Below are 11,221 nucleotides of genomic sequence, written 5' to 3'. Positions count from 1 at the left end.
AGATTTAGACTAGATATAAGGAAGAAATCCTTTACAATGAGGGTGGTGAAACACTGGAACGGGTTGCCCAGAGAGGTGGTGGAGGCCCCATCCCTGGAAACATTCAAGGCCAGGTTGGACAGGGCTCTGAGCAACCTGATTGATTTAGCGGTGTCCCTGCTCACTGCAGGGGGGTTGGACTAGATGACCTCTAGGGGTCCCTTCCAACCCAAAGCATTCTATGATTCCATGATTCTATGAAAAGACGACTGATAGCTACACTGGTGGCGGTGTGGCAGAAGGTCTCCAGTTTGGGATGGGAACTGAATTTCAGAAACTCCTTTTCAGCCTTCAGAAACTGGTTGGGGCCCAAAAATTTCTGATCTCATCACCTCTGGAAAGCTGTGAATAATCAGACTAGTAGTGACACAGGCTGCTAACCCTAACTGAGTCCCTTGCTGAGGTCAGTGCAGTGAACATAAATATAGCAATGTTTGCCAACAAATTTTGAAAAGTTGGGTGTTTATTTTTAGTGTTCTGTTTTGTAACAAAACCCAATTATTTTGTTAGGAAAAGCCTGTGAGAAAGTGTCTTCAAAAAAGCATGTCCTCAAAAGCATTGGATGACTATTTGCAGCAGTGATAATGATCCACAATTTGGAAGGAGAACAGAATGTTAACCAGTAGGCTGCTTAGTACTGTCATCTGATCAGGACTGGGGTCTTGGGACAAAAATAGTATGTAACCATGTAATTAAAGGCTCCCATAATGCACATGCTCAGAACAGGGGTGAAGAGGCAATCACGATCAGTGGGTATTATGGATGACATTGCTGTAGCCTCGTTAGTACTTCCAGTCAGATGAGACATGAACATTAACCAAGACAATGAATGGGAATCTTCCAACTGAATTCCTCTTAATAAAAGGCAAAGGAGAAAACCACTTTTCTTTTTTTTTTCCTACTAGTCATCAAGAATGATTAATGGCAATCAGAAGCTATTCTACAAGCATGATGCTTTCTTGCAGAATAAAAGGAAAAAGCCTTACCCCAAAAAGAGATTTGGAGGGCTTCTGCTTTGCTTGGAAACATGCAGCCCATCCACAGCTGGGACTGGGAATGAGAGGCTTTGTCAGTGCAGTCCATGAGGTTCAGAGGGTCTCCCACTGCCCTCACAGCCTTGAGCCTCAGAAGCACTCAGCTAAGGACCAAGGCTGGAGTAAAAATTAAATTACTGCTGTTGCAAAAGAGGGAAAAAATTTAGGCTGTAAACCAAAACAGAAGGAAAAAAAAAAAACTTTTAGCTTTTGTAACAGGCTTTGGAGGCAGAACTGGTGGAGTGAGTTGATGAACAATAGGTAGTCCTGGAGAGTCCAGAAAAACAAGGCTGGGTCAGTCCTCAGTTCACAGGTGTGAGGCATTGCCTCTTGGTGAGAGAGGACAAAAGCTGAGAGGCACCAGCTCTAGCCAGTTACTAGAAGTGTAGTCTAGGAACTGCCACAAAGGGGCAGGATTTACTTATTTTTCATATGGTAAGTAATGTAGGTAAAAAAAAAAAAAATCGTGGTTGCTAAACACCGCTGTGGGTACCTGAAGGATGCATTTCCATCACTGAGCTCTGGGGTTTGCTAATGAGTAAGAATTATTATACCGGTTGCCAGACAGTTTTGGCTTTGGCGTCTCCCTAAGCTTTTAAGATGACATGCTGTCATCAGCAGATTATCTGCCTAATAAGAAGGTTAGTTGAACAGACTTGTTTTCATGTTATTATAGTATTTTGTATTTCAGAAGGATGGAACTAGGACTTCTTAGGACTCAGAGAAACACAAAGAATGTACAAGCCAGGAAACATTCTCAGATTCTTTTTTTTCAGATTCTTCCTTGACATCTGTATGAGGAAGAAATGCACTGCTGCTTGCCAGCCAATTTTACACAGTAACGTTAAAGAAGAAAATAAAACCTGTTTGCATTTAATTCCAAAAAAACCAACCAAATAAAAGCTAGTGAAAATTGAATTATTCTGGCACAATTCTAGTACTATGACTAATATTGTTCACAGTGACGTTTCTGAATTTTGCTTCAGGTACCAATTTGAACGTACACAAATAATACTGAGTACTGGGAATGTGTGAGTGGGAGAGACATGCTGTCCTCTCGCTGGCTGAACAGCTTTCATCCCAGCTCACATTCCCCCTTCCCCTTGCAAAACTTCAGCTGGGAATGTCTATATAGAGGCTGCTGTGCAGAGTGAGGAAGGGTGCTTTCTGGAACAAACCTTCCACGTTTGTGCAGCAAAACTTGGAGCTTATGCATAACTGAGATCCACTCTTTGTAGCTGTGAATGTATGTTCAATGAACTATTTTTAGTCTTCCATAAGCTCTTGATGATTTGTTTTGCTGTGGTTTAGGTTTTTGCCACTGGTCTTAGTAATTTTTTTATTCTCATTAAGATAATACAAATCCCTGATTATTTTCCCACATTCCTAATGAAGCAGATCATGCTTCCTTGGTGGGGTGGCGTTCCATGCACGGCTGACTTAATTGTAGAAAATGAAAGGGGAAGGAGCAATTGATTCTTCTGGGCACAGAAGTGTACATTTTATGCAACCTTTATGGAAATAAAGACAATTATTATATACCTTTATGTGTTGATAGATTAAGGGCATGTCTTCCTCACATATTAAAGGCCAGAAAAATTACCATGACTTATGCCTTGCAATGTCTGACACCAATGATCTGTGACCTATACTATGACACTAGCTGTCCTTTTAGGCCTGCAAAAAATCTATAAGCATTCATTCCTCTTCTATCTCAATGAAAGTGCAATACTGTTACCTTCACAGATTTGGGCTCTTAGCTCTTCACTTATGTCCTCCATAGCTGTGAAATCCTCAGCATAGAAGAGATGTTTATATGATGGCTCAGAAGCAATTTCCAGCAGTTCTTCCTCAATTGCTTTTCCTATTCCAATGGCATAGATAATTATACCTAGATTCAAAAGAAATTGCACATAATTATTACATCAGCAGTTCTAAACCCTTGTTCCTCCATGAAAGGAAAATACGAGCATTAGTCATTTTAGAGAGAAAGGGAGAGCACAAGAAATGTATATGCTGCACAACTTCAGAATTGGCTTTGAACAGGCTTAATGTGCTTTAGTTATTGAGAGCAGTGTAGAAACTCACTGCTTTGCTGTAATTTAACAGATAGTTTTAAAGTTAAAGAGATGACAGTTGCCTGGCCACTACTGATAGTAACTGAACCCAGAAAGAGCGCTGCAAAACATCCAAGAGAATCCCAGTCAGCCTCCCAGCTACACTGAAAGTTCCTGATTTGTGTGTGTCTGTGTATGTAGGGTGTGTGCAATAAAGCTAATTACTTCCCTGAACAGGGAAGACCTGTTATATATTAGCAAATGGGGCAGAATCCTGAAAGATGGCAGTAATTTTTTTAGAAAAATATAAATACTTAGTGTTTCATTGAAATCCTCAGAGCACATTGCGACTAGAGTCTTGTGCTCTAAGGGACACTACTGGGCTGGGAGACACCGCAAAGGCACCCAGACCTATGAGGGTAAGAACAGGGGAGCAGAAAGGATTTGTGGGGCTAGGGGAGAAAGAGCCTTACAACAGGGATCCTCAGGACAAGCATTTCCCCAGCAGGGGTGCTAGGGAGAAAGTAGATGAGGATTTGTAGTTTTCTTCACTCTGAAAGCAGGGAAGGAGGAAGTGTTCGCAACCCTCTCACTGGAGAGCTTTTAAACAAGCAATGAATATAAAACATTGTGATCTTAAATATCCCCCTTTTCAGCAGTTATTTTTTTATTCTCATGAACATATGATCTGATAGATCATTTCTCTTTACATCAGTTCTGGCTTAGAAAGTGTCCACAACTAGTACTGATTTTGTGATTCATAATACAACTATTAGCTTCATAGTATTTCATGCTCTTTTATAAGATTCAAGAGCAGAAGCTGCCTTCTCAGCTGGTTGGTTTCAGATAAAACTTAGGATGAGGAGGTTTGATACTTCTTTATTATCATGGGGTAGTAACAGCTACCTGCTCACTGAATTGCAACTTAACCTTTTTTCTGAGAATCCTGGGCCTGATATAACATCATAAAATATGCATTTTCCATGTCTTTAACATTTAACGTAAACATCTCCTTACTTTTCGTCATGAATCTGCCTACCATCGCACTTTAGCCAGGAAAGCAAAACATTCACCAGAAGCTGATTCAATTTAATGAATGGACCAGTCATGCTGAGGTCTGTTGCTTTTTAAAGACTTGGAGGTATCAGTGATAAAGCATTCAAGGCCAATTTCATATTCAGCATTACTACATTGCCTACGCTGCAATTACACAGGGGATGGATTTGGCTTGTAGCATTACAAATATCAGTGCAAGCAGTCTGGAACCGAGGTTTCATTCAACAAGTAAGCATGGTTGGCTTTTACTTCCTTCCTTCCTTCCTTCCTTCTTCAGTCTTGTAAATCTTCCGTGTACTTTCCCAGATCTCACTAGTTAGTGTATTAAATCTGGTTTTGTTTTTAATATTATAAAACCCACTTTGTTTATATTTCATTATAATGGCACCCTTGTTAGCAGATGCTCCTCTCATATCCTCGGACATTTTTCCCTCTTCTCCTTACGGAGAGGTATCAGTCCTGACCAACACTATACTAATCACATATCAAGTTATGCTTGATATATTGTGTCAATAAAACAAGAACAGAAAGACAATGTGCAGCATCTTCTAAAGTCTGGCTATCTTCTCTGTGTTGTGGGCTATCAGCCATGGTTCTTAAATCAGTTTCTCATAAAATAGAAAATGTTTTGCAAAGGAAAAAAGGGATCCTTTATTTTCCCAAAAAGTTTTGAAAATTTCCAGTTGACTCTGCTGAACAGCTGAAAGGTTTCTGTTTTGTGGTACAGGTCTAGAGGATGGATTTCTGCTCAGACATACAGTTACAGTTCAGCATATCACCTGATAAGGCACATACATAGAAACAGAAAAATAGGCAGCACTAAAGCTATATTCTTTGTAAAGAGGACCCATCTTCCTTGCAGAACACTATCAGCACTATAAAATTGGTAAAAATACAGAATATATGTGAATAAAAATATAACATAACCAATTATTACCATAGTATTTCTCAGGAGGATAGATTTCTGTATTTTGAAGAGACAAGGTTGGGGTGGTTTTTATTGTTTTCTTAGAATTTTTGATGAAGTTCCCAGTGTTCCTAAATCTCTATCAAATACCTACCCTTAGTGAATATGTTCAGGATGCTGCATGGCCATGCCAGGTGGGTAACACCACTGCCTGTGGATGGCATGAAACCCCAGTGGGGAGACACTCATCATGGGTCCCACTCTAGGGGTGACATACATGCCATGTAGCAAAGGCTCCTGTGAATCCCAAAGCTCCAATGCTCTGCTACAGTGGTCACTGTACTAGCCAGACTACTACGGCCAACGCTTTCTCGATCAGCACACACTGTAGCACATCAATACTATTACCATGTCTTATTTCTAACAATATTTTGCCTCTTGGAATTAGCCAAAAACATCTCCACTTACCATTTCGCTTTGCTCTAGCTGCCCACTCGGAGACTTCATCTTGGGCTCGTCCATCTGTAAACACAATGGAGATTCGAGGGACATTTGCTGAAAATGGTCTTGCTCCTTCTGTTTCTGTGAAGCTTCTCTCAAACATTTGCTTCAGAGCCAGTCCTGTCATGGAACCTCGCCCCATGTATTTCATTTGCGATACAGCTTTCTTCATGTCCTTGGCCGAGCTGAACTGCCTTAATGTAAACTCTGTGCGAACTTCAGTGGAATACTGAAGCAAACCAACTCGAGCAGCTTTGGGTGAAATCTCAAGTGAATCCAAGATTCCTGAGACAAACTGTTTTACAATTTCAAAATTTTCCTCTCCGAGACTTTTTGATCCATCAATCACAAACACCAGGTCAACTGGGCCTTCAGTGCATCCTGTGAAATAAGCAGCAGACTGTTCAGTTAATGAAAAAAACTCTTAAAAAAGCTGAAAAAGGGACATAGATACCCAGTGACTGCATAAGCTCAGAGACCATCTCGAGTACCTTGTTCCTGGCTCATCTAACTTTGCCAATGTGTCTAAAGATGTTGTGTACAGTCTGTATCAAAAGCTAAGAGTGTGCCTATGACCAAGAGTTTAACAAAAATATAATCACAGTGAATACTTACTGAGACATACTGCTTTGCAGAATACTACAACTCTTTAAATACAGCAACAATCAGAAGGACGGGATATCATCCAGAGAGACCTGGACAGGCTGGAGAGGTGGGCCTGTCTGAACCTCACGAGGTTCAACAAGGCCCGCCAGAAGGTTGAGGGAGGTGATTCTGCCCCTCTGCTCTGCTCTGGTGAGACCTCTCCTAGAGTACTGCGTCCAGCTCTGGAGTCCTCAGCACAAGAAGGACATGGAAGTGTTGGAGCGGGTCCAGAGGAGGGCTACAAAAATGATCCGAGGGCTGGAGCACCTCTCGAGGACAGGCTGAGGGAGTTGGGCTTGTTCAGCCTGGAGAAGAGAAGGCTGTGGGGAGACCTGATTGCGGCCTTTCAGTGCCTAAGGGGGCCTATAGGAAAGATGGGGAAAATCTTTTTAGTAGGGCCAGTTGTGTCAGGACAAGGGGTAATGGTTTTAAACTAAACCAGGGTAGGTTTAGACTAGATATAAGGAAGAAATTCTTTACAATGAGGGTGGTAAAACACTGGAACAGGTTGCCCAGAGAGGTGGTGGAGGCCCCATCCCTGTAAACATTCAAGACCAGGTTGGATGGGGCTCTGAGCAACCTGATCTAGTTAGCGATGTCCCTGCTCACTGCAGGGGGGTTGGACTAGATGACCTCTAAAGGTCCCTTCCAACCCAAAACATTCTATGATTCTAATCAGCAAGTTTTAAGAATGACTGTTAAGTGGAGAGAACTGTATAACTGATGAACATAGCTAGGATATAGGGACAGAGTTACCATCATTTTCTTTCAGGGATAGGCCAGTATGCTAACTTTACATTTGTGTAGATGAATGACCAGCACTGAAAGGCATGGAAGAGAATCACTGGAGCTGCATTTGTGTTGCAGAAATAGCAGCGATAAAGGTGGCACAAAGAAATGAGTCGGTGAAGCCACACTTGTACATAAGGTGAAAATCCAGGAGTCATGTTTAGAGTGGCAGAGAACAGTGAGACAAAAGCCAAAGATCTTGGGGAATGCTGAATGAGAAGAAGAGAAGGTTTGGGTAGCCTGCCCTAGAGTCTAGGATGAGGTTTAAGTCCAGGGACTCAGACAATGCACATGTTTTTATAGCATAAACTTAAACCTCTAGTGGCAGAAAACCAGCTAAAAAACTATAGGTGAGAAAGTAAATGCTAGAAATGTGTCTAGCTGCTAAACATGGATCAGAATTGTTTATATCAGGTTTTTTTGCTTGCAACTCTAACTATCTTGTAATTAGAAGGCTTATGTATTACTGAAACTAACCTTTTCTGGTTTACTCACTAAAGCTGGGAGTTTGTCAGGAGACTGACAAATTTGGAGTTCTCATACTTTTTGTCAAGTGCACATGCAAAAATCAAAGCAGTTTGTAGGCACTGTGTATCCATGAAAGCTTAGGGAATTTAGGGACTGGAGAATGTCTTTGAAGCTGCAGACTGGTTCTGCCAGGTGTTTTTTCATTCTGGAAAGCAATTGCCTCCAGCAGGCATAGACTAGTGCACTTTATGCAAGGGGCAGGCTGCAGAGATGCTCAGCTCCTATTTCATCAGTGTAACTACCAGGAAGGAAGTTCTGCCACACTAAGGAATGTAAGTTCTGCCACACTAAGGAATGCAAGATTAGCATCTTCGTCTGGACCAAATGCACTTTGACCTCTACTTATCTCTGAATGCTGTAAGCACTACACAAGAGAGAATTGTGCAGCAGAAATTACTTTGACTGCAGAAACTACTGAACATGTCTGTTACCAAGTTGGAGTAGGAGTAAGGAAATTTCACCTTTAAAGTTTGGGAGTTTCTTCTTGGACAATAGCTCTGTTTTAAAACTGCTGTCCAAGAATTCCTTCCTGCAGTCATCTGAGGAAAAGATGTGTCATACACACTAAGGCGATGGAAATGCAATCAATAAGAATATCAGAATCACCTTGTTATCATTGCATAAGTCAAGATAGGGCAGCAGTTCATAATGAATGGTTTTAGTTAGGATTGAGATCAGCCATGAACAAGTTACCACTCTGTTGGTAATAACAGTCTCCCCAACTAAGGCATCCATTTTTGCAGAATAAATGTTTTTACTGAGTTCTGGTACATGAATTTCTCCTCCAAGTATTAAGGGATGATGAGATAAATGCATTTCATACTCTAAGTATGTCATGTTGCAAGATAATCAAATAGAATTAATGACATTTTAAAATGGAGTATATAAAGTTCCACAGTATATGAATCTGATTAAAGTTCACGCTCTTTGATAATAAGATTTGACTTCGGCTTTTTTCATGATATTTGGAAAGAACTACTATTGTACTTGATGCCATACCAAAACAACTGTTCCAATTTGTTAGTTTTTTGCTTATGAGAGCATCAAGTTAATTGTTCAAGACATTTTCCATCACACTAACATATGATTTGGGCTTTCAAATATTGTATCATTTTTGAAGCGAGACATTGGAAGGGAGGTCATGTGATTTTAGAAACCAAAGAAACAAATGCTTTCTAAATAACATGTACTTACTTCTGCACGTTTTCTGATCCTCTTTTAGTACATATCCCTCCTGGCATTTGCAGATGTAGGAATCATCATTATTAACACAAGTATGTTCACAACCATGGGCAACTGATTTGCAGACATCTTTATCTAGGAAAAAATAAAAATATTTATATGTATTCTACTTAACATATTTATAAATTCAAAGACTCCAAACATGATAGTTGAAGAATGTATGACAAAGGAGTGTAACATCTTTGTTCGTTTATGTAGCAATGGCAGAGAAGAGTGGCTGACAGACATATTGAGTTACTTACTTCGACATGTTTTCCCATCTTGTCGCAGGACAAAACCCTCATGGCACTGACAGCTGTATGAATTGTTATTATTAACGCACACATGTTCACAACCATGGTCAATGGATTTACACAGGTCTTTATCTGAAAATTGTTAAGAGAATTTCTGTATTAGACCATTTCTCAAATGCAAAACTGGCATGAACAAGCTTTGAGTGAAATTAAGTCTGTTGTTTCTTTTATGACGGAAAAAATATATTCCCCATAAAAGTTTCAGCTACTCACTCCTGCATGTTTTCCTGTCTCGTCTCAACATAAATCCCTTGTGACACTGACATGTGTATGAATCGCCAGTTGGAACACAGACATGTTCACAACCATGGTTGACTGTTTTGCAGATATTTTTACCTTAGAATAATGAAAATTACATTTAGCACAGTTAGCTAGGTAAATAACTTTCATAAAATGTAAAAATTATGGCAATAATATTCCACGAAGGAGCTCACTTCCATTAAGTTGATTCTATATTAAAGACACAAATAACACACTACCATTGCATGGTATGTTTCATTAACGAATCAGGAAGTACAAAACAAAGATTAAACAACTTACTCCTACAAGTTCTCCTATCTTCCCTCAGTATGAAGTCCTCCTGACACTTGCAGATATAGGAATCATCCGTATTAACACAAATATGTTCACAGCCATGGTCAACTGAGTTGCAAACATCTTTATCTGAGAAAAGCGGATGGAGTTTGTGAGGCGAGGTTCATTAGGGAGATACAAGACCTTTTATTAACCAGCTCAAATAGTTGCAAATCACAAACCTACACATGTGCAAACACTCAGAGCCACAACACTTAAGCCTCAAATAACATGCTTTTATAGCTCAGGCTACTCACATCTACATGTCTTTCCATCTTCCTTCAGTATGAATTTTTCACGACACTTGCAGATGTAGGAATCTTCAGTATTCACACAAACTTGTTCACAGCCGTGGTTGATTGAATTGCAAACATCCTTGTCTGCAAACAGAAAAGTTGGTAGTCAACATACATCAGCAGAGGCCTCGATTACCTGTGTAATTCATCAAATTAAGTTCTTCTGCTACTTACTTCTGCAGGTTTTCCCATCTTCTCTCAGTAAAAACCCATCATGGCATTTGCAGATATACGAATCATCAGTATTAATACAAACATGTTCACAGCCATGGTTGAGTGATTTGCAAAGATCTTTATCTGAAAACAGATGACAGCTCTTGCTGGTTAATGCATTTCTACACATGCATGAGCTGCAGATAAAAAGTATGCTGATAAATATCAGACTACTTACTTCTGCATGTTTTTCCATCTTCTCTTAGCAGGAATCCCTCCTGACACTTACAAACAAATGAATCACCAGCATTAACACAAGTATGTTCACAGCCATGGTTGACTGATTTGCAAATATTCTTGCCTGGGAATAGTTAGATAATATTTAATGTGGTTTGCTAGTTAAACTTTTTTTATAAATACAAAGACTAGGGGGTTAATCCCATGAGCAAAGAAAGATGGAAACCTGCAAACTGAAAGCAAATCTCTGGCTAGTGAAATGATAGATAGCTTATCTTACATGGAGCATGAGTTCTTTACCATCTGAGCAGAAAGAATTGCATGGTTTGGATGGCTTCCCACTGACAATAAATCATTTTAGGATTAATCTGACCAGATTAAGGAGGAGGACTTCACATTAAGAGCGTTAAGAGTGAAAGGAGGGGATAATTTAGTACAGTTGTTTAGTACAAATTCATGCTGGTAAAAAGAAAATTAAGCAAAACCCCACAGGACATGAAGCAAAATAATTCTTTAACATCCTTACATCAATGCTAAGAGTCTGCATAAACAAACCCCAGAAGAATAGGAACTACTCATTCAAGAAGATAACTAAAATCTAACTGGTATTGCTGAAAATTGATGGGAGGATTTGTATGACTGCAATGTTAAAACCAGTTGGTTAAAACCTCTTCAAGAAGGACAGATGGGGAGAAAGTACAGAAAGAAGTGGAGCCTTCTGTCAGCACTCCCTGTTTCTTTTTCACTATAACACAAAAGAAAGTATTTTCAATTGCTAATGGAGAACTACCTTTACATAGAAAGTAGAACAGTACTGATAGCGAAGTTCAGACTGACTCTTCAGCAAAATACTTAGGTTTAATGTGTAGGG

At 39.8% G+C, this 11,221-nt stretch overlaps 1 protein-coding gene across 1 annotated transcript in view; it reads right to left on the bottom strand.

Moving 5' to 3' along the window:
• MATN2 (matrilin 2) overlaps positions 1-11,221 on the bottom strand; it is an 83,262-nt gene that overhangs the window by 8,578 nt on the left and 63,463 nt on the right. The window contains 9 exon segments of the mRNA XM_035893832.1: positions 2,812-2,964; positions 5,562-5,975; positions 8,751-8,873; positions 9,041-9,163; positions 9,305-9,427; positions 9,632-9,754; positions 9,922-10,044; positions 10,135-10,257; positions 10,352-10,474. Coding sequence (XP_035749725.1) covers positions 2,812-2,964; positions 5,562-5,975; positions 8,751-8,873; positions 9,041-9,163; positions 9,305-9,427; positions 9,632-9,754; positions 9,922-10,044; positions 10,135-10,257; positions 10,352-10,474 — 1,428 coding nt within the window.

The sequence above is a fragment of the Egretta garzetta genome, unplaced genomic scaffold, assembly GCF_000687185.1.
Source record: "Egretta garzetta isolate BGI_Z169 unplaced genomic scaffold, ASM68718v1 scaffold154, whole genome shotgun sequence".
In the NCBI taxonomy this organism is placed as follows: domain Eukaryota; kingdom Metazoa; phylum Chordata; class Aves; order Pelecaniformes; family Ardeidae; genus Egretta; species Egretta garzetta.
The sequence above is the reverse complement of the archived record's forward strand: the minus strand, read 5'-3'. Positions and strand labels throughout refer to the sequence as shown.